Genomic DNA, 24,613 nt, shown 5'->3' on the forward strand with positions numbered 1-24,613 from the left:
TCTTCAAGATGTCAGCATCGCTCAACAACAACGTCATGTTGTCTGCAACAGTGTATTAAGATATTAAACCCCACAGGTACTCACGGTACGTAGTGTGCCGCAGGTTGTGTGTACACCCTGGAGAACTGCCAGCAGGATCATCTAACTGCTGCAGCATCTTGATATTTATAATTGTTTCACAGATTACACCGCTCTTCTCTGGGGTCACCAGAGCCGTAACAAATGCCTTGATGTCTACAACTATTTTACTGCCAGTTTGTTCACTGGTGGTGTTTGAGGTTGCCTAAGATAGTTTAAACATTTCTACTTTTCTCTTTCTTGCAAACGTGATTAATTACAGTTTTATATATTAATAACGATAAAAAAATGCAACTAAAAATTCTTGCCACAACCTTTATTCTCACCTCGTGTCCGTAAAACTTTGTTCAATACAACTCTTTACCTAAATGATAACTGAAAATTATTAATCATAGAACGATTACTGTATTCTTATGATCATGGACTAAGAGTGTTAATAGATCAACATGAACACATAAGTAAGTTATTTCCCTCCCTTGAATCTGCCAGCAGTGTTCATGCCGCCGACCAGTCACAGGGTTTCCCATACCAGAATGACAGCTGGACAAAATGTGACCATATGTGAAGTTTTTACTGAGAGCAACATTGATTCATGTGGAGAGAACAACTTTTTAGTAAAAGTTTCTTTCAGTTACAGAAGTGGTACGGGCGACTCTCAGAACCTAGCCAGCGGGCGTCAGTTCCGCGAAGAATTATCCGGATGTCGCCTTTTGGCTCGAACTCAGGCCTGTGATGTTTCTTATTTCTGAAGACCAGACTACTACTTCATCAATGAGGCCACCTGCTACTGCCACATTATAGCCTTATAAAGGTTGGTGCCTTGGACATGAGCTTCTCAGGAAGGAAATTTAAGATCTGCTTCTTTTTTTAGGCCATAATAACAATGGTAGTCATAATAACTGAAAATACGAGTGATAATGTCGTTATACATGTTTACAATTGGTTTGGTATGTACAGTATATAGACTATGAAGGCATACAATTCAGCATGTGTACAGTATAGGCAATGCAGGTATACGGTGTACATTCACCGATGGAATTGAATTTGGATTTTGCCGCAGACAACGGCTAGTTTATTGTGCACCCCATAATCATCCTGTGAGCGCGGTATCGCAAAAAAGGATTTCAGAGCAAAGTCACAAAAGTGTGTTTAACAGACCTCAGTGGTCAGGAACTTGTGGTTTTGAATGTTACAAAGTATTTCCAATACACTGTGTTGTTCTGTACATAGATGTTGACTTATTCACATCTTCGTGAGTACAGCAATGTGAGGCAATATGCCTGACCACACACTTAGTTATTCGCATTTGCGTGAGGGGCATTGACTTATTCTATTCGGTGCTAAAAGGGGATAAAATTTTAATATATCAGCTATCTTACCATTAGATAAAGTGTTGTCCCATTTCATACAAAGAATGTAAGGACCTGTCCCTAAAAGGTTCTATCTTCTCACAGTACAGGACGTAGTGTTGGAGTGTGTGGCCATATGTCTGGCTGCATACTTTACATTTAGTTTTGTTCACATCTGCTTGGGGGATATACTGCCAGAGGTACTTATATCCTAACCTTAGTCCAGTGGTTTCAATGTCTTGTAATCAAGTGATCTTGTTAGTTTCTGCATACATGTTAATACATCTCATCATGATAGACAATAGATTGACTATTTCTTGTTTACAATTTTTTTTATACGGACATTAGTCGTCTGTTTGCTTCAAATTCACAAGTAAGTTCTTTCTTAATTATATAGTTTTAAGGGTTCCTTTTAACACTTTTAGATTGTATTCAACATTGTCTTATTAGACGCGAGTTTGACTTAGGCATCAACTATGTCATGTTCACTGAGGCCTATGTGAGAGAGGTTCCACAGCAGTTTGATCTTGCCATCTCCGTCAACAAGTGCGAATTACAATTTCATAAGTATCTAGACAGTCCAGGTAAACAATATTGGGAAACAGTCAATTTGACCAAGGAGAGCCGACATAGCCATCAGTCATATTTCCAGGAAGTTCCTTTGCTTAAGCCTAGGTTTGGTCTGTAATCAGTGATGGTTTATCTACAAGAGTAAAAGGGATTTTTTTTAAATAAATATAACAAGCATTGCATTACGCTTGAACTATCCGAAGCTGGCGGATCACTTTAACAAAACAACAATATGTGGTTAATAATATAGAAACTCACTCTCTTGTCTTGTTGTAGCTTCATCTGTAATGTTTTGTTTAGTTTTGGCTTTGAATAGTTTGATACCATTATTGGTTTTAATATGGTCTGGTAACTTGTTCCGGTCCGGTATAGCTGTGAAGAAGAAGAAGGAGGAGAAGAAGGAGATTTTCACTTGATCGCGAACACCAGTTACCAAAAAAATGTGTTCACAAGCAAAGAGCAATGGTTCTAGGCTATAAATGAATTTTCCCATTTGTCTACCATCCACAATTTCGGGTGTCTAACTGGTCTACTTCGGCTCCTCTTCATTGAATTATTTCCTGCTGATTCTTCGAGGGAGTGCTCTTATATCTGCCAAACACTACATCAACCCTTATTGAGTTATAGGACCTAGATAGCCAAACCTGTCGGCAAGGTTTCCAAATGTTGTATACACCCTTGTGGTTCACCCATAACTCTTGACCAAGGGCTCGTCCATCAACCATTGTGCGTGTGGATAGTGCAGCTTGGCAGGATAACTTCATATACATTTTCTTCGGACACCTATAAATCTTCTCTTCATAGAAAACGTATGATATCATGAATTTAGCCATCAAACTTAAGGAGCAGCTTAAAAAACCCTCAAACATTGTCCGAAGTCACCGCACACCTCCGAAGCTGACCTAAAGGATCTGTCGGAGAGAAAGGAATTGATGAGAGTTCATGTTTAAGCAATGCGTTGAGGTTGATTTTGGGCCTGCATCTTTGGCAATAAGCATCCCTTGGAAACGATTACGGCCTGTCTTTGTAAGCTTGAGTTTGTTAGATACTAGTTATACAGATTTTATATTCTGCAAGATGAATGTTTCCACCTTGTGAATCATGGAGAGTTACAGCAATTTTTTACTTAGTCTCTTATAAACAAATGAGATCAATTTATTCTCACTTTTTTTTCTGGGCAATTATTAAAGAATCTATTATATGTGTCATTGCCACATCATAAGTTTAAAGACACACCTTGTTGTTCATGTGAGAAGACACCAAACTATATCTTGAGGTATAGTAATATATACAGTATATATTAACATAAAAATACTAATACAGCCCCTGTACATGAAAGTCACAGCTAGAAATTATTGTTTCATCCACATTGTTCTGTGAATTTTGCTTGTTAAGATGCTGATTATAATCTGTATTTCTCAGTGTATAGGGCACAATAATTGGTAATTTCTGCTGTGACATCTTCCTCATTTACATTTTCCTGTTAAGAGGTAAAATGGGAAGATCGAAAACGCCAACTAACATAAATGGTCATCTTAAAGTCCATAGAAGTTATTTATTACCTCCATACTGAAGACTGACATTCTTGTACACCTCCCGCATCAATCTTCAGCAGCAATATATTTCTCAAAGAAATATCTGGGAGAGAAAAAATGTTGATTAAGTTACTCATTATAAAAGATTTCTGGACACGTCTAAGTTTCTACAAGGGGGAACTGTGGAAGATAAACTCAATACTTTCTTTGATATTAAGGTGTGTGTGTGTGTGTGTGTGTGTGTGTGTGTGTGTGTGTGTGTGTGTGTGTGTGTGTGTGTGTGTGTGTGTGTGTGTGTGTGTGTGTGTGTGTGTGTGTGTGTGTGTGTGTGTGTGTGTGTGTGTGTGTGTGTGTGTGTGTGTGTGTGTGTGTGTGTGTGTGTGTGTGTGTGTGTGTGTGTGTGTGTGTGTGTGTGTGTGTGTGTGTGTGTGTGTGTGTGTGTGTGTGTGTGTGTGTGTGTGTGTGTGTGTGTGTGTGTGTGTGTGTGTGTGTGTGTGTGTGTGTGTGTGTGTGTGTGTGTGTGTGTGTGTGTGTGTGTGTGTGTGTGTGTGTGTGTGTGTGTGTGTGTGTGTGTGTGTGTGTGTGTGTGTGTGTGTGTGTGTGTGTGTGTGTGTGTGTGTGTGTGTGTGTGTGTGTGTGTGTGTGTGTGTGTGTGTGTGTGTGTGTGTGTGTGTGTGTGTGTGTGTGTGTGTGTGTGTGTGTGTGTGTGTGTGTGTGTGTGTGTGTGTGTGTGTGTGTGTGTGTGTGTGTGTGTGTGTGTGTGTGTGTGTGTGTGTGTGTGTGTGTGTGTGTGTGTGTGTGTGTGTGTGTGTGTGTGTGTGTGTGTGTGTGTGTGTGTGTGTGTGTGTGTGTGTGTGTGTGTGTGTGTGTGTGTGTGTGTGTGTGTGTGTGTGTGTGTGTGTGTGTGTGTGTGTGTGTGTGTGTGTGTGTGTGTGTGTGTGTGTGTGTGTGTGTGTGTGTGTGTGTGTGTGTGTGTGTGTGTGTGTGTGTGTGTGTGTGTGTGTGTGTGTGTGTGTGTGTGTGTGTGTGTGTGTGTGTGTGTGTGTGTGTGTGTGTGTGTGTGTGTGTGTGTGTGTGTGTGTGTGTGTAACCTTTACCTGATTAGGTGTAAGTGTAGCAGTATGTGGGGGGGGGGGTATGATGGCGAGGGTTAATGACACACACACACACACATACACACACATTACATGGCCAAGCATTATGTCCCCTCACCACAACATGCGACTGTACCACCACCACCACCAGTACCTTCACAGTTCAGTAGGTGAGTCGTCACATCTGAGCGTTACTTACACCTGTAATTAAGGTGGATTGAAGGTGAATAACGAAGGGCGATTTTACTCAGGCGAGGAGTGAATGAGTTAGTCAGAGGTAGGTATCAGGGTGGGCCAGTGGGTCAGAGGTGGGTACCGGGCTTGGCTAGTGAGTCAGAGGTGGGTACCGGGAGAGGGGCAGTGGGTCAGTTAGTGGGATACCGAGTTAGAGGTGGGTAGCGGGGTGGCCCATGGGTCAGAGTTGGGTACCGGGGTGGGCTAGTGGGTCAGAAGTAGGTACCGGGGTGGACTAGTGGGTCAGAGGTAGGTAGCGGGGTGGCCCATGGGTCAGAGTTGGGTATCAGAGTGGGGTAGTGAGTCAGGTGGGTGCTGAGGTGAGTTATTGCGAGCTGAAGGTGGGGTAGTGGATGCCAGGGTGGCCTAGTGGGTGCCAGAGGTGGGCTAGTGGATGCGAGGGGTGGGCGAGTGGGTGCCAGGGGTGGGTTAGTGAGGCAGAACTTGGTGCCGGGGTTGGCCGGATGGTAACGGGGGTGTGCTAGTGATTCATAGGTGGGTTCTGGAGTGGGGCTGGTGGGTTCCGGGTTTGTCTAGTGAAGCAGAGGTGGGTTGCTGGGTGACAGGGATGGGTTGCTGGGTGCCGGAGGTGGGCTGGTGGGTGGCGGAGGTGGGCTAGATGCTAAAACGTGTCGTGTCGCTTTACCCACCTGACCTCCTTTGCATCTGGGCCCAGCGTTGCCACATCTAGCGCCCGCCTCTCTGTTTCCTCTGTACTAGTGAACGCCCCCTAGCTCATGACTCCTCCTCGCTGCACCGTGCTGTTGACCTGCTGTGTTGTGTCGCTGCTGTTCTGTTACTGTACCGTGCTGTTGACCTGCTATTGTTAATGTACCATGCTGTTGACCTGCTGTTCTCTTACTGTACCGTGCTGTTGACCTGCTGTGCTGTGTATACAATAGCTGCTGCTCTCTTACTGTACCGTGCTGTTGACCTGCTGTGCTGTGTATAGCTGCTGCTCTCTTACTGTACCGTGCTGTTGATTTGCTGTGTTGTGTATTTAGCTGATAACCTCGCGATGAATGTTATTTCTAGGTTATTGTGTTGAGTTAGCTGAATATCGCCCATGGAAGGTTATTTTTAGTCTGTTCTACCGAGTATCTTTAACTGTCGGCATTTTCTTAACGCTACCTTGGGACTAAAATGTTATTGGAACATAATAAGCTGAGTTGCACCGTTACATCAATATGTCTTGTTTTAAAGGTCACCCACGTTTGGCCAGTGTTCATGTATAGGTACCGGTAATATTGATAGATATGTGAAAACTTAAAAATAATAAAGTTATATCATAATTTTGGCGTAAGACTTGTTTTTAAAAGGAACATTTCAAGAAATCCCCCTAAATGGGCTTCAGGCGATGGGCTGAGCCACAACTTTATAGGCAGTACTGGAGAGTGATGTCACGCCTGCCCCCCTCCCCCTTCTTCCCGCCTTAACGCACGGACATAAGATGTGACAGACTGAGCAAGAACACTAAGAAGCCAATAGTATTGAGGAGTTAACAACATGAAAAGTTTCTGATGGAGCCATTCTATACTACCATGCGATACAGTATATACACAGTCACACACACGTGCCTACCATGATATACACACAGTCACACACATGTACGTACCTACCATGATATACACACAGTCACAACACATGTACCTACCATGATATACACACAGTCACAACACATGTACCTACCATGATATACACACAGTCACACACACACGTGCCTACCATGATATGCCTACCATGATACACTAATAACACTTCATTATCGTGACCGCTGAAACCAATATCACCATTAGCACCGCCATCATCTCCATTACCAAACCACTATCACGATCATCACCACTACCGTCTCCACAATTCTCACCTCTACTGCCATCATCATCATCATGACAACAAGTACCACTATCACCACCACGTATGCTACTATCACCATCACAACCACTACTATCATCAATCACCACAACTAACTCCATCACCACCACAACTACCAACATCACCATCACTACTCCTATCATCACCTCCACAAACACCACCATCGCTACCACAACTACCACCATCACAATTACCATCACCTTCATTACTATCATTATAACTACCACCGTCGTTACCACAACTACCACTATTACTGCCACAAATACCAGGCCTGTCTCCGCCCTTATTCGAAAGTAAACAGAAAGTCTTCCCTCAGTAGAACACACAATAAACCTAAATAGCTTTATAAAGAAATATATAAGTGTAGGTGTGGACGGGTGTTGATGCAAGAAGCTATGTTTGTTACGGGTGAAATTCTGATTTACCTCATTTTGTTGAGAGGTGGTAAATGCTGGGTGTTGGTGAGGCGAGGCGTTCAACAGTGTCCCCGCCTCACAGCCTTCACCCGGGGTCCCTCACGCCCACACTACACTTGGATAACCATGGACAAAACTCCGCTTGTCCTACTGTCTGCCAGAATGTGAAGCTTATACACCTGAGGTTCGAACAACGAGGCACCAGAAGGAAGTGCTTTTCTGAACCAATAGATGGCACACCGTGTATGAAGGGGACTGAGCTCAGGAGGGGATGGGAGAGGTGAGGAGAGGGGGTGAAAAGAGAGGGAGGATGTGTGAGGGGAGGAGAATGACGACGAAATCTTCAAATCCTGATAGCGATTATCTTATACGCATGATAAAGAACAAATACTATGAGGTTGTAGCAGCAACAGAAGTAAAGTTAATAGTATAAGTATTAGTAATATACAATGCTAAATCTATATGCGTCCGGTTTTAGAGTAGGGTTAATATTAGATACATATTGGTGATATTTACACTTGTCACTGTTATACCGAACATTGGTTGTTCTGTTCCTGTTGTAATTTAAACCACAAGCTCTACTTAAGGACAGAATGTGTATGGCAGCGGGGCAGGAATTTGATCCACGACTGTACACTTACATTAAGGTACTGACACATTGGTAAGTAAGTCATCGTAGAGTGGTCATTTTATTATTCAGAAACAACTGTAGAGGTACAAGTGTAGTTACAAAAATATTCGTCTCTGCCATATGCAAGTATTAATGGGATCAACTTTCTCATTTTTATTAGGATACAAAAAGTATTAGGAACAAAAAAGTATATTTACATATAGTTCAATCGAAGTCAGCACAAGGAGGCTACTCTACTCAGGATTAATAAACATTATTAAATAAAAAAAACAACAGATCAAATATAGAAACAGGTACGGTTCCTAGTTTTGAATATGAAAACAGTACACAGACAATACTTTCGGATTAATGTTAGCACAGTACAAGTTGGTGTGTGGCCGTTGAAAAACAAGTCGACATTATTCACTTCCTTTTCATCCCTGGGCTGTTACTCTTCACAAACACACAACCTTGTATTGACTGAAGATGCCCTCGTTTTCAGTCAATGTTTTAGGTGGAGTGAGAAGATGTGTGTTGTAAGCGCCCAGCTGTGATACATGAGCTAGTGTCAGTCAGAGATGTACTGTCAATATAATAGTGTAAAGGGTGACGTCACGTTACCATAGGTACGAATCCATTTGTCGGGTTGCTTACAAGTAACCCATTGTTCGGGATTCCTCCTCGGAACTACTGCCCTGAATGCTTAAAAAAATGGGTGTAGGGGTTATTGGGAAATATCATACCGTGCCCTTAATTATGATTCGTTTTGGGGGGAATCGTTACCAAACGTTTTTTCTTTTTACTGCATAACATTCTTCTCTATTCAGCATATAAATTCAACACCAAATGGCTTCTTAATTAGTAATTTCCGTCATCTAGCTGGGGCCCCCTGTGTGTAGCAGCGAGGAAGACGGCGGGGCGAAAGTTAGCATTATCCACATTTGTTTACCTTATATCTCCCCTGCCTGAACGGGACCACCATTTTCTTTGACGGCATCGATGGCTTTACAGCAGTACGTCAGATACGGCCATCATTACGGACTAGTGTGAACCCAAAGGGGTGGAACCGGGTTTTAACGTCCAATCGCCTCAGTCACCGCCATATTTATGTCCTGTGAAAGGATATTCTTAGCCTATGTGGAGAGACGAGATTTTGGTGTCTCCATCCCGTGAGCGTTAACATTTGAAACTACTGTATGTATAATTAGGTTAGGCCAAGTTAGGTTGGTAATGATACTATTCTCTTATAGTTTGTATGCGATTGTTTACACGATTGTCCCTATACACACGTCAGTTACAGTTAAAAATAAATTGCTCTTCAGCAATTATCCGTAAATGACACACACACACACACACATCCTTGACCACTGGAGGGTCAAGACCTATTGGGCACCCGCTCCTGCTGTGGCAGCTGCCCGGCCAATGTCGCCCCATTCCCCAAGTCCCTCTCCCCGACCCATCCTCACCACCGGGATATCAACATAATCCCTCCCAAAGTGACAGTTTCGTTTCGGAAAGAAGTGGGATCAGTGTTGAACAGTGTTTAAGCCAGTGAATTCAGCACTAGACAGTGCCAGTGAGAGCCATGACCCACCAGTGAGATAAGCAACCCCTGGGAACTGACCATCATCTTCTGACCAGGCGGTGTTAATCAGTCCACCCTGGGAACAACTGTGGGCCGGCTTTATACCTGACCATAAGATAACACAACACCACTTAGCAGAGAGTGAGGTACTGTGGCACCACACCACACCACCCCGTGTCTCCATGACCACATGAGGTCCATGTCAACACCTACGGACGAGCCTGCACCAGGTGACCTACGTGACCTCACACAGTAGGTCAAGAATCCAGCCCGGGCCATCAACTGAAAACTATAATTTCTATGTTCAATTCATGTTCCTTCTCCTTTCAGTAATGAAAGCTTTCGTTAAACGACCCACCCACCCATGTCTTTGTATGTAATAAGTCATTTTTGTCTGATGTACTCGTATATTTCCAGCCTTTTCAATAAACCGTTAATTATTATTCACACACACACACACACACACACACACACACACACACACACACACACACACACACACACACTACCTCAGCTCACTACATTTAAATTATCTCATTTATGTTTATCGAACATTTTCAATCTTTGGCTGCTATTTTTCTCAATAGACCGTAAATTATTATTATTATTATTAATATTATTATTATTATTATTATTATTATTATTATTATTATTATTATTATTATTATTATTATTATTAATATTATTATTTTCGTTTTTACACATAATGCACTGCTGTAGTTTGTACTCACCGTCCTGTTTTATTTCTATTTTATTTTGTGATTAGATTTTGTTTGTACTTTACTCCTCCCTCATCATATTGTTACTACAGCGCTTCAACAACGAAGGTCTTTTAGCACGTAACATGGTTAGTAATACACTAATCCAACAACTTTAACAATTAAATAAAACTCTGTGTAACCTCCCTTACACTTCTTAAATAGGATTTGCCGTGGTAACTACCATATTATTTCTATATTCAATTTAAACATGTGTTCCTGAGTGTTTTTGTGTTCGTATGTGTCTTAGATTTTTTAACACGAACAAATAATGGTGGGTTTTAGTGACACTAGGTGTGTGGATGCCACTAAATTATTTCGGATGAGTTCGGGAGCCAAAATACACTACCAATTATGATTTTCTGTCGTTGTTTTAGAGTTGAGTCTCCCTGTACTGCTTTTTTGGCGTGGGATTTGGCTGCCGTATCTTACAAATATTCAAACGAAGAGAACCTTGGTGTGTGTGTGTGTGTGTGTGTGTGTGTGTGTGTGTGTGTGTGTGTGTGTGTGTGTGGGATCTTCAGCTCCAAGCCTTAATTCATGCTTAAGGAGAGCTAGATGGTTACTGATGCAAAATACCTTCACAGATAAGACATTCTGATAATCCTAGGCGCAATTTATTACACTAATATACACTGTTTGACATGTGCATTCATATCAGGGTTTCAAGGTATAGTACTGTCCCCTTTTTTAAAGACAATCCTTAATTGTTGTTACAATTATATCAGGTTCTAATTACACTTTACCTTTCATCAAATATTTTTATGTAACTCAGCGTTTACTCTAGTCACCGGTAGCTGCTGATTAATGGAATGTACTGTAGGTACAGTGTGTTCTCAAGGGAAGCCTCGTATAAAGGCAAAGAGCGGACATTCAGTCACTTTTACAAGGGACTTCAGAGGGAATATCATTAAACTACTGAAGCGTCTCCGGAAAATTTAAAATTACAGCATAAAACACGAATGCTATATATTTTTGTATCAAGAGACGTGAGTTGATGGCACCGTCGGTGATGTTTTCTGTGGCTTATTATGTGATTGTGGCTTATTAATAATATTTGTCACCTGACGTAAAGTATAATTTAACCTGTGTATGGTTCAGGAGATGGTATGTATATACATTGTTTCCTTTACTCATTATTTTGTTTATACATCCCTATGAGTATTATGAATTACCTTGTAATTAATATTGTTGCAGCGTTTTGTTGTGTCCAAACTTGCTGATAACGTAATTTCAACGGATAATAATAAGTATCGTATTTACCCGCTCATCAGACTTCACTTAGCATTCACTTAATGACCGTCCAGGTTATTTTGTATTTATATATTATTTTTATAGCTGATGCCTTAACTGCCAGGGTTATGGACACGCCTGCGTCTCATTTAACCTAATTGCTGCGACCTATTATTGTAGGCTCGTGTGCCGAGCGACTTTTCTCAAGTAAAGAACAGAAAAGTGTATGTTACTGAATGCTGTAACACAGGATAGATTCTAATAATACAGTTATTACAGTTTGTTTACCTCATTTAGTCTCTCCCTCCCAAAATAATAGACAGGTTTATGAAATGAGTAAAAGGAAAAAAATACAACTGTGTCACAGATCGAAGGTGTTGCTATACTAGAGTTAAGAAAATTTGTTTCATAATATGTATGGCTGCTTGTAGCTATTTATTTTTAAATATGATAAGCCAGTCTCCTCGCCATGTAATAGAGGAAACTGAAAGCGTCGTAAGGTTTGATAGCGGAGATTAAAATTTCATGCATATCCACACAGAGCCAAACAATGTTCAATAGACAAATGCTACAATATGACAACGATTACTTTAAATGTCTATTTAAATTACCTATGGACAAGAGTTTTATATTCATACAGGAAAATTAATTTCCCAATTTCATCATATTTTATGATCTTTAGTGACAATACAGTATACTGACCAACTCATGTATGCCCCCCTAAGCTTCACCAGATATAAATAAAACGAATAAAAAACGAATGAATTAATTTCAACAAAACATTAAACAAAATTAATTATTGAATACTGTTATTAAATATATTATTAAGGAAGCGTTGCTATGTTTAATAAATACCTGAACTTACGGGCATAAGTTTGGATCCTGTTGTGGAGTTTGTTTTATACATACAGTAGTAGCTATCGTGTTAGAGGGCAGCTCTAGCACTATGGTGGGTTGCGCCTCTTTTGTTTCACATTTTGATGATCCAGGTTAGGATTAAAAATAATTATAAATTTAGTTTAAATATTTGATGAGAATGTTGGACATGTTTAAAGGGATTCACCGAGGTGTGAATGTCGGGTGAAGTACCACGAAGTGACATTGTCATGAATGTGTCAGAAGTTGAAGGTTGATTGAATGTTTCTAGAAAATGGAATATATATACTGTATGTTGAAAACACGTTGACCTACAACACCGAACATGCCAACATTGAACACAGGTGCATGAGACAGGTGTTGTTGGTGCTGTGTTGTCAGTAATCCTTATTTGAGCATCAGAATAAGGAACTAATAGGGTGATTAATAAAAGCTTCTTGAGTCTACAGTGGTTTATTATGGTAAGGGTTGTATGTACAGGGCAACAGCGAGAGATCAGAGTACGGGGGCCGGTGAGGCAAACCACAATAAATCACACAAACTATATGGAATAAATCAAAGACAAGTACAGGGGCACAGTACATTACAGGGCACAGCACAGTACAGGGCACAGTACAGGGCGCAGTACAGTACAGGGCACAGTGCAGTACAGGGCACAGTACAGTACAAGGGAAATGAAGTTGCTGGATTTGACAGCTGTGATTAATTTTACCAGGAGAATTAAGCAAATCCGAACATAACCTCTTGAGTTACTCCAACATTAGATGTGCAGTCTTAAACAAAAAGAACTCTTACGTAAAGTTGTCTCATAAGAAATTTAATAATGTATCATTAATCAGTTAATAAATTTGATTTTTGAATGATTTTATCTGATATTGGAGTCACTGGGCGAGAGGGTGCAGAGCGGAACATAATGGAGGAGCCCTGGACACGCCCAGACTGTAGCCCGGGCGGCCTGGTGTTTGTGGTGGGGGGGGGGCAGAAGACACACAAATACATAGTGTTTATTGTCGTCACCTTTTTATGGATTCACTTTCACTTTACTGTGTAAATATCACGTGATTATTTTGTAATCAGTGAACGAAATCCTTTGTATGTAAATACACTGGTAACATGAGGGTAACTATTAACTACCCGGGGATTATTGACTGTAAGTGAAATAATTCTATGGGTGTTCATAATCATCCGGGATTTATTGCAAATAATAGTATATTGGGATAGTTTTTTCGGCATATAATAGGAGGAGATATACACGTTTGCCTCTGAAGGAACATGTGGACAATACAGTCCAAAAACCGTCCGTTATTCAGTGAAGTATTCTTTTATATATATCTTTTATATATATATATATATATATATATATATATATATATATATATATATATATATATATATATATATATATATATATATATATCAATAAAAGGATAAGGCCAAGCAAAACAACTGTGAATTACCGGCATTGCACCACAAAGGTTTGGGTTGGTGGATGACATATAGTGAGTCGAGGTGCCATCCCCAGGTGCACATGTGTTTGTATCCCACCAGACATTATCATTAGACACTTTTTAAACTGACAACATAAAGACTTTACAACAGAATAAGAAAAGTCAATCTGAGGCGTAAATAAATACAGCCCAAATGTCTTGTGTGCCGGAAACACATTTTTTTTTTCGGCCCGATCAAATTATTACTAACTGAAAATGCCAGTGTTCAGTAAAGCCAGTTTGTTATTATTTGAGTTATTATTACATAGGCACACACACCGCAATCATGTACTCTACGCGCGTACACACACACACACACACACATACCACATGCATTCTACGCACACACACACCACATGCACTCTACACACACACACACCACATGCACTCTACACACACACACACACACACACACACACACACACACACACACATTCACTGTACACACACACACACACACACACTCTACACACACACACACACACACACCATGCACTCTTCGCACACACACACACACACACACACACACACACACACACACACATACATACCATATACACTCACATAGTCCACATGTACTCTACACTCTACACACACACACACACACACACACCACATGCACACACACACACACACCACATGTACTGTAAACACGCACACATCACATGCATTCTATGCACGCACACACACACACATACACACAAAACACTCATTCATACATACATGCCATGCATTCACACAAACGCTCACTGGCTGACTTCAATCACTGCATGTTTTTCACTCAGCGATAAAATGTGAATTAGTGTTTATTTTTCTCCAGCATTCCTTTTGGTAGATAAGGTGTGCTAACAGTACCACACCAAGGGCAGCAGCACCACGCCAAGAGCAGCAGCACCACGCCAAGGGCAACAGCACCACGCCAAGAGCAGCAGCACCACGCCAAGGGCAGCAGCACCACGCCAAGGGCAGCAGCACCACGCCAAGGGCAGCAGCACCACGCCAAGGGCAGCAGCACCACGCCAGCACCACGCCAGGGCAGCAGCACCACCAAGGGCAGCAGCACCACACCAGGGCAGCAGCACCACCCAAGGGCAGCAGCACGGGCAACAGCACCACAGGGCAGCAGCACCACGCCAGGGCAGCAGCACCACGCCAAGCAGCAGCAGCACCACGCCAAGGGCAGCAGCACCAGCCAAGAGCAGCAGCACCACGCCAGGGCAGCAGCACCACGCCAAGGGCAGCACACCACGCCAGGGCAGCAGCACCACGCCAGCAACAGCACCACGCCAAGAGCAGCAGCACCACTCCAGGGCAGCAGCACCACGCCAAGGGCAGCAGCACCACGCCAAGGGCAGCAGCACCACACCAGGGCAGCAGCACCACACCAAGGGCAGCAGCACCACACCAAGGGCAGCAGCACCACGCCACAGCAGCACCACGCCAAGGGCAGCAGCACCACGCCAAGCAGCAGCCAATACGCCAAGGCAGCAGCACCACACGCCAAGCAGCAGCACCACGCCAAGGGCAGCAGCACCACGCCACGCAGCAGCACCACGCCAAGGGCAGCAGCACCACGCCAGAGCAGCAGCACCACGCCAAGGCAGCAGCACACGCCACCAGCAGCACCACGCCAAGCAGCAGCACCACAGCAGCACCACGCCAAGGGCAGCAGCACCACGCCAAGAGCAGCACCACGCCACACAGCAAAGGGCAACAGCACAGTACCAAGGGCAGTAGCACCACACCAGGGCAGCAGCACCACCAGGGCATCAGCACCACATCTCAGAGGAGCAGCAGTACCACACCTGGGCAGCAGCACCACGCCTCAGTGCAGCAGTACCACACCTAAGGGCAGCAGCACCACGCCAAGGGCAGCAGCACCAGACCTAGGGCAACAGCACCACATCCAAGGGCAGCAGCACCACACCTCAGAGCAGCAGTACCACGCCTAAGGGCAGTAGTACCACACCTAAGGGCATAGTACCACACCTAGGGCAGCCCACACCTAAGGGCAGCAGCACCAGACCTAGGGCAACAGCACCACATCCAAGGGCAACAGCACCACACCAAAGGGCAGTAGTACCACACCTAAGGGCAGTAGTACCACACCTAAGGGCATTAGTACCACACCTACGGGCAGTAGTACCACACCTAAGGGCAGCAGCACCACACCTCAGAGCAGTAGTACCACACCAAAGGGCAGTAGTACCACACCTAAGGGCAGTAGTACCACACCAAAGGGCAGTAGTACCACACCAAAGGGCAGCAGCACCGGCACTGTCCGCAACACAAACATCACTGGAGCAACACAAGTCATCAACAGCGAATGAAACACTTTTGGATAGTATTGTTTTGAACGCTAACAATAATATGACTTGTTACTGAACACTGGCTACATTAACATATTTTCTCTGTTTATTTTTTGGTCCTGAGATTTTTTATTTACACGTGAAAGAAATCCAGCCTTAATACTATTGGGGAAGGGGAGACTGTAGTGTTTATTTATTTACATCAAACCACATCCTACAGCATAATACATCATATCTCGTACAAAAAAATATCTGATAGTGAATAGTTCTGTATACCAACGCCACAACTTGCTATAAATACAAAAATATCTGTAAAATACATCAACAATCGTATGTATACTTGAACCCTGACGAGTTGCACAATAAATTACATGTGAATTACACAATAACTTACATGTAGACATCCATGCGGAATAAACAATAATTATCTGTAGGGAGGAGTTGTTTTTTTATAAAGGAGGGAGAAATAAATAGTAATAAATAAATAAATACAATAACAAAATACAATGATTCTAATAATCAACCTTTTTTTAGTGTAGAAAAATATCGTCCGCATACACAATTTGTTTAATACATTTGGTGATGGGGTACAATTTAGTACAGGTTGGTGGTACATTTATAATACACGTACACAGTAATAAAAGTCTTACAGCTAGTCCTGGGCCTGATGTTACATGTGGCTCCTCAGGGTCCCCAAAACTTAAAACATTGTCCCAAATACAAGAAAAATACTCGAGTTCAGACCTGTTACTCCTCTGTCACCACACAGCTTCTTTTAATTCTCAGAAAAAAACCCAAACATTGCACTAGAAATTGAAATATATCATGCATTAATTATAACTATACTGAGCCGAGTAACAAGGTCTAAAATCTTCGTTAATATGGCATTATTGCATTTCAGCAAACTGATCGGAAGCTTACCATGAACCAAGGCGTAACCGGTGGGAACGAGGCAAGGGAGTTACGTCCTTGTGGAACCTACCAGTACAAGTCAAAATCGGGGGCGATGCTCGGGCTCTTCAAAACATCCTGATAAGTACCATGATTATTTACCTAGTAAAATTTCAACCTAGTAGTTATTCACTATCAAGAAATATAACCATGCTCATTGCCTAGAAAACCTAATCATACCAATATTCCCATTACACAAGCAGGTCAGTCACACCTCACTGTGACCGGCGGGCTTCAGCCGTCAGTTAGTCTCAAGTAACACCCATTTTCTATCAGTAATAGAGCAATGTGTTTTACAGGAGCCTACTGCGCTAGCCTCTGCCTTAAAAAAATATAACAGTTGAATAATAAACAATAAGTGTTGGTGCCCGAGCATCGCAGGTCCCCGCTACTACAGTACTGATACTAACAACAATAACAACAGGGGGACGCCGGGACTCGTCATCACAGCGGGAACCAGCCCGCCTCCCCAACATACTCTACGGATCCTAATAAAATAATTCAGTGTTTGCACTTGCGGTAAAAGTAGAGGGCTCGAGAGTCAGCCTCCGGAGGCCCAAGTCTTGGATGGAGGACATCACTGGTAGAGAGCCAGCTTCCACTTTTAACTGTGGAGATTGTCTCCACTACCAGCGGTGGATAGACGTTTATCACTACCACAATTAGCAGGGTCACTCCCACTTACTGCGCACTCATTACAGTGTTAGGATATATCTCTGTTATACGTAGCCATCATTGGTTAATGTCCAGTACACTCAGGAGTTCGTCCAATGCTAAATGAGATATGGTTTTGTTAAGGCACATTAATCAAAGTGAAATGAGTCATTCGCCTTCACGTAAACATTAAATTTCGCCGATAACATTTGTATGATCGGATGTCTTTGTGTTATTTTTCTACACACTGTCATCTCTCTGAGACTTAAGCAGTTCAAGTTTTTCAGTAGCGAATCATGTCGTCCAATTGAACTTGTTTGAACTTTTGTAATAGTAATCGATGAATTCTTCTCGGAAAATATTCATTTAGCCGATTTACATTTCCAGTTTAGAGACCCATAGTATAACATGGTTATTGCTTCACCAAAAGAATTGTACAGTTATCAATGTAAACATAATTTACAAATATATACATGTTTTACAAAGATCACCAAATTTGTATATCAGAAATGTATACAAATAAGAAGAGAGGAGTGTTTGACACTATTGAATGATTACAATAACCATATTGTACCGTGTCATTGACGAGCGAGGACAACTAACACCGAGAAGACTGCACGTTGTCAAGCTGGGTTGGTGGAGGCGGGTGGATGGGGTGGGGGAGTAGCAGAGGCAGCAGATGTAGGTCGCCATGAAGCAGCCTTATTCTGATGTCATTACTATCACTAGCACAGCTATCACCACACCTCCGGCACCATATAATCACTAGTTTAAGTGACTTCTAATGGTTGAAAGGCATTCAGTGTGGCGGGAATAAGAAAGACAAATAGTCGAGATCCATGAGGTGCTGGCGGACCCTGGCGTCGTCAACACTGTCTGAGGCTCCCGTAACACTAGTCACATCCTCTACAGTATGTCGGTAGTCTCTGTCATAGTCATAAGATGGCTTCACTCTTGCACCAAAGTAGCCATACAGAACTTACTCATGATCTGAGTATATTTCAAGATACATTTTAAGTATAGATGGCAGGAAGTGTCATTTAGAGGTCAGCTCCTGTCCATAAATGCTACGTGTATGAACAGTATGGAGTCCTCGGATGATAGTCACGTGTTTTGAAGAAATAGGTAAAAAAGCACCTTTCTAGAACGTGTAATCTTCATTTTTTGTCATGCAGCATCCCCAGTCATCGTAATATATTATAAATAGTATGTCAAGTCTCAGTCATTGTTAGTCCATACAACAGGTGTGGTTCTCCACACACATCACCCAAAAGTAGTCTAAAGGTCTTGGTACAACTCAATGGGAAGGGTAATGGTCCAGTGTCCGTGAAGGAGGTTCTAGTCCAGTGTAGGGGGCCCAAATTCCAGTGTCCGGGGTCCAGGTACAGGTCCGGGTGGGAGACAACCCCTTTCCGGGCGGCAGGCGGCGCTGACCCAGATGGGAAGTGGGTCGGTGGCGCTCTCTCCTGCGCCGCCCCCAGCCAGGCCCTCCGACCCCCTCACAACACACGCACACACACATTCTAATTTCATATATTTATGTTGAATTTAATATCAATTGCCTATGTGTAGGAATGATGTGAAAGGCTACGGAATACAGTAATTGTAATTATAGGAGAGATGAGGGAGGAGAGAGAAGGGGTGGTGGCATCTCCTAAACCCGCACCACAAACCAACAGCTTTCACTTCAGGCCCAAGCGCGTGTTTCTCTCTTTCACATATACAACACCTGTTCAAGTCCATGGCCAATGTCAAGGGTGAAGTGACTGTGTCTCTGACTCGTGCGGTGCTTCCCATGTGCACCAACCCTTAGGAACACCAGCAGGTTTGTCAGTAGGATACTCCCGGGGCAGGACCATCGCTAGGCTCACCTTAAGTAGGCTTACCAACAACGACACAGCTCCCGGATGTGGTTGTTCCCTCACTTTCATTCATATCTCGGCAGACGGTATAGGCCATGTGTATAAATTCAGCTTGCCATTCCACGGACGGATTTAAGTAGCGTTTTTTTTTTTTATCTTTTTGACTTGGGACCACGGGCGGCCAGCGAGGAATGCGATGCCACACTCAGTCGAAGATATAGAAGATAGGTAATAAATAGGTTGAACCGGGAGAGAGTGAAGCAGCGGGTGGGAATGAAATTAGTCCCTGGCGACGCGCTTGTGGATTTGGTAATGCTTGAGCAGGTGGGCTTTTTGTCGGAACGCCTTCCCACAAGTCTCGCACTTGAAGGGTTTCTCACCAGTGTGGGTGCGGAGGTGAACCTTGATGTTGGACTTGTTTAGGAAACCGCGGTTACAGACTGTGCAGCGGTGGACTGGTTTGTCTTTGGTTCCCTCTGTAGTGATGGGAAGTTTTGTACTCTTGTTCATGCGGTTGCGGTTCTTGTTCTTGAGCCCCGGGAAGTCGAGGCCCATTTTAGTGGAGGACAGATCCGTGGACTCGGGTGAGGCCAACTGGGTCTTGTCTAAGTAAGACCTGGTATCGAACTTGTTTATAAAAAGGTCATCTGTGGTAGTGACGGCAAAATTAGTGTGATCTGTAGTATGTGGCATTGCGTCTTTATGTGTGTAATATTGAGCCCGTGCAAACATTGGGTCGGCCTTCAGGAGTCCTCCTCCAACGTCCTTAAGTCCTTGTGTAAGACGCGCCTGCAGTATTGGCATAGATATTTCATTCTTGTATTGGGCTTCAGAAACCAGACCCTGCAGGTAGTTATTATTGGTAACAGCGCCTGCGGCCAGGAGCGTCGTTAACATGGGTGAATGAGTGTGTGAGTTGGCGTACTCTATAGTACTATGAGTGATGGTTGTGGTTGAGGGCTGCGGCACCTGCGTCGCCATCGACGGAGAATGTCCTGACGGAGACATGGTGGAGTTTACTAATGGGTCCGCAGGTTCTACCTTCACACCTCCACTCATGTTCTCAAAGAACTCCTCAATATCCTGGAATTCGGGCGCATTGAGAGGCTCGAGAGATTCAGGAAGCATGATGCTGTTGATGCTGGTGTTTATGTTGTTGTCAGCTATGGCACTACCCAAGATGGTAGCGATATCATCGATCTCTTGTGTTATTGAGTAACCATGATGATGTGGATCATGCTTTTGAGATGATGACAGAGGAGATGTGGTGGTTGTTACCGGCTCAGGGGTGCCAGTATATCCCAGAAAAGTGTTGCTGTTGGTGATGGCACCCTTGTACTGACTACCGGGTGAGTTGGAGGAAGTGGAGGAGGTGTCATGGCGGGAAGACGCCGAGGTGTCGGGCGACGCCGTCAAGTAATCCAGTGGTTCGAGAGGCTTGAGTTCTGCGAACGTTGAATTTGGTGCCGGTAGGTCACGCAGGAAGGAGTCTAGTGGGTCCATGGTGGTTTTGGTGTCCGTGGCGTGCGCACCGTATCGGGGCTCGAGCAGGTCCTCATGAACCCACGCGTGCACACCATCAGGCGAGTCCGCGGGCTGAGGGTAGAATTTCATCTGGACTCCGGGGTGGGGCGTGTATTTTGCCGTGACTGTAGGCGTGGCGCATGAAGGGTGTAGTCGTTGTCAACGGGAACACAGCATCATACAGCGGCACGCGGGGCCTCCCCACACTCTCCTGCAACACACACAACAAAGGAAGTTAACACACACGGAGGGGACAGATGCAGAAGGTAATGCACACGCAGCGCGCGCACACACACACACACACACGTGTACATTTACGCAGGCAACTGAAACATACAGACACAACCAGTCTGAAAGGCATACATGTCAGCTCACAGAAGATAAAGTGGACTGAGTATATAAGTGAAAATTTTAACATCTTAAAAAAGAAAGATCTCATGTTTAAGATGATAGGGTGTGGACACATTCACGTGCTTTGATGTGTGTGTGTGTGTGTGTGTGTGTGTGTGTGTGTGTGTGTGTGTGTGTGTGTGTTACTCGCTAAACATCTATTACATACAATATAGTATCGGACATGCATCATACTACCGACAGTGAAAAGCACTATGTGGTTCTGAACTAGTTGGCTGTACATATGTATGTGATTTCTTTTTTTTATATATAAACATGACAGAAAAGCGTATTTGTAACCATAAACGACACTATTTGTGCAGAATCACAAAAATTAAGTTATTTTATAGGCAAAAATAACAAGAACAGAAGTATATATTATACAAATGAATAAGTAATTGTTAGAGTAGGTGACGACAGCAGCCATCAGTGGTGGTGTTATAGCTACTAGGTGTGAGAGACTAAAGAAACCGGTGAAACTCAGTGTTAACACAGTGAGTCGTGTTATAAGGTGTAGTGGTGTAGATAAGACACGTGGTTGTTGTTTACATCACTGCATGAGACACGATGAAAATGATTACATTAAATTACTTTAATAACTATAAGGAAAGGTCAGTGTTTTAATTTGCGATTCATTGTTCGAACTGGTTTACAGTTTTGTCTATAAATGCTTGTACTGATTTAAAACTGTATTACAGACACGTTCAGACTATGTTGAAAAGAACCAGCAGTATATGAAGGGGTGTTTGTGACATCACCCTGACCATATTTGAGTAGTGTATGAGTTTGTGTGTGCTGCTGTGAACATTTTAATGCCAGGTATTATAAAATATTTATTTTTCCCCAAGTGTGTAAAAACTGTTTAATGTTTCATTAATTTTTAAATAGGTAACTCTTGCAAGTGAATATGGCGTCAAATAATTGAGTAAATAAAATAAAGCAGTAAAAAGGAAGGAAGGAAGGAAGGAAGGGAGGGTGGATGAGTCGTGACCTGGGAAGAAATTGAGGAAGTGTGGTCCAGCCTCTTTACGCTCACCAGTAACTAACTACCCAGGTTTATATTACACAAAAATGAGAATAGTTCATTAAAAGTGGATTACTTAAGTAATATTATAAGAATTGAGACGATCACTTTTACATATAACTATATTAAGTGAGACATATGTGTACGGTGAAGAAATCTTCAGAAATGCCACGGTATGTAAGATTAAAGTAATGTATAATGGTGTAGAGTGGAGGGCAGACGGGTATGTAACTCGCTCCCGACATGGACTGAGTCACTAGCTCGATTGTTGAACTGTTACGAATATGTGGATGTAGTATGCCAGGGAAGGAGTTAAGAGGTAGTGTGTTAATATGTGGGTGTAGTATGCCAGGGAAGGAGTTAAGAGGTCGTGTGTTAATATGTGGGTGTAGTATGCCAGGGAAGGAGTTAAGAGGTCGTGTGTTAATATGTGGGTGTAGTATGCCAGGGAAGGAGTTAAGAGGTAGTGTGTTAATATGTGGGTGTAGTATGCCAGGGAAGGAGTTAAGAGGTAGTGTGTTAATATGTGGGTGTAGTATGCCAGGGAAGGAGTTAAGAGATAGTGTGTTAATATGTGGGTGTAGTATGCCAGGGAAGGAGTTAAGAGGTAGTGTGTTAATATGTGGGTGTAGTATGCCAGGGAAGGAGTTAAGAGGTCGTGTGTTAATATGTGGGTGTAGTATGCCAGGGAAGGAGTTAAGAGGTCGTGTGTTTTAATATGTGGGTGTAGTATGCCAGGGAAGGAGTTAAGGGGTCGTGTGTTTTAATATGTGGGTGTAGTATGCCAGGGAAGGAGTTAAGAGGTAGTGTGTTTTAATATGTGGGTGTAGTATGCCAGGGAAGGAGAACTGTTTATGTTTTAAATGTGGATGCATTCCTTCTTTTTTTCTTTCTCTTTCTTTATCTAGTTCACTGTATCTTTTATGTTATATGGGTTGGGAAGGAAATGTTGTTGATAAGTACATAGGTCTTAACAATGCATATTTAGTTCAGTGTTAGGTATTTATTGTAATGGATGACAAGAACAGTTATGAATTAAGTTCAACCGCCCTGAAAAAATAAAAATATATGAATTAAACAAATAATATTATTTAAGACTACATAAAACTATTAACAAAAGGATAAACAAAAGCTAGAAGGATATAATGAAAGCCTGTATGTTTTTTTATCGTTATTGAATTAGACATTATGATATAACCTGCGTGTTATAATTATCATAGGTAAAACTGTATTATTATTATCCCTGTCACCATATTACCAGCAAACAGCCCACACCCATAATAGTATGTTAGTCATAGTAACTTTAGATCATAAGACCTTGTAAAAATAGAGCTGAATGCCTTATGTATTCACCCAGCTAAGCACACCATACTGACTAGTTAACTGTGAAGAATAACGCCTACCATCACCTGTGTACACCCTCACTTTATTGTGTTCATACTCAGAGAATGTGGTGACCGACCAGGAGGGGTTGACGGAACGAACGGAACAAAGGATAATTAAAAACCTAGGGAATGGCTGTTCTATTACCAACCATTTAGAGTATTACAGAAGCGCCGGATCAAAACCCCAATGAATGACCAAACGTAAAACGCTCTCTTGCTGTTATGCCTTTATATTCTTAAATAACTTCCTGGTAATGAAGGATTCTTCTTCTTCTTCTTCTTGTTAATAGTATTTGCACTATATACAGTCCAGTGACCTGCAATAACACCTACTGCCACACGGGAACACTTTAGTCTCCCCTGTGTTTCATTCTTTGTTAAGTGTCTAACATCTTCATACAATGATAGCGCTTCGAGCACCTCCATTGTTAGTTCCTCTGATGTTACGCGAATATTCCATAACCATAATATTACTTAATTCTAGGATTTAAAAATTGTCTAAAATAAGATTGAAGCTTGTGATTCGGTTGGCTGTTGAGAGTTTTGTTTAGGTTTGGTGGGAGGCTACACAAACGTGTTAAGATAGACACGATTCACTCTTGCTCAGGTTGGGCACTTGTGTACTTGGTGAGGCAGATCACTGTTATATCATATAAAGAAATATAGTCATTAGGGTGTTTAGTTGGATTGAACTCGATGAAGTCGTGTTTAACACTTTCACAGCGGGAGGTTACCCTACGCTGAATAAATCGTCTGGCGGTAGCCAGAATAAAATAGCGAGCGCGTGACACGCGGTGAAAGGGTTAACTAGGCTATA

The 24,613-nt window shown here is 42.7% G+C and overlaps 2 protein-coding genes across 5 annotated transcripts in view; one reads left to right on the forward strand and one right to left on the reverse strand.

The window, feature by feature from the left end:
- Nucleotides 1-611: 611 nt before the first annotated feature.
- Nucleotides 612-16,027, forward strand: LOC121866551 (proteoglycan 4-like). The gene is made up of 4 exons (XM_042366317.1): nucleotides 612-807; nucleotides 1,853-2,011; nucleotides 14,550-15,636; nucleotides 15,757-16,027. The coding sequence occupies exons 1-4, from the start codon at nucleotides 612-614 to the stop codon at nucleotides 16,025-16,027; spliced, it is 1,713 nt and encodes a 570-aa protein (XP_042222251.1).
- A 534-nt stretch (nucleotides 16,028-16,561) lies between these two features.
- Nucleotides 16,562-24,613, reverse strand: part of LOC121866493 (transcriptional regulator CRZ1-like) — a 61,663-nt gene continuing 53,611 nt past the window's right edge. For all 4 annotated transcript variants that reach the window (XM_042366216.1, XM_042366214.1, XM_042366217.1 and 1 more), the window contains one exon: nucleotides 16,562-21,208. In XM_042366216.1, the coding sequence (XP_042222150.1) occupies nucleotides 19,753-21,087 (1,335 nt within the window). In that variant the 5' untranslated portion in view covers nucleotides 21,088-21,208 and the 3' untranslated portion in view covers nucleotides 16,562-19,752. The remainder of the gene's footprint in view (nucleotides 21,209-24,613) is intronic.

Source organism: Homarus americanus, unplaced genomic scaffold, assembly GCF_018991925.1.
Source record: "Homarus americanus isolate GMGI-L3 unplaced genomic scaffold, GMGI_Hamer_2.0 scaffold16430, whole genome shotgun sequence".
Taxonomy (NCBI): Eukaryota; Metazoa; Arthropoda; class Malacostraca; order Decapoda; family Nephropidae; genus Homarus; species Homarus americanus.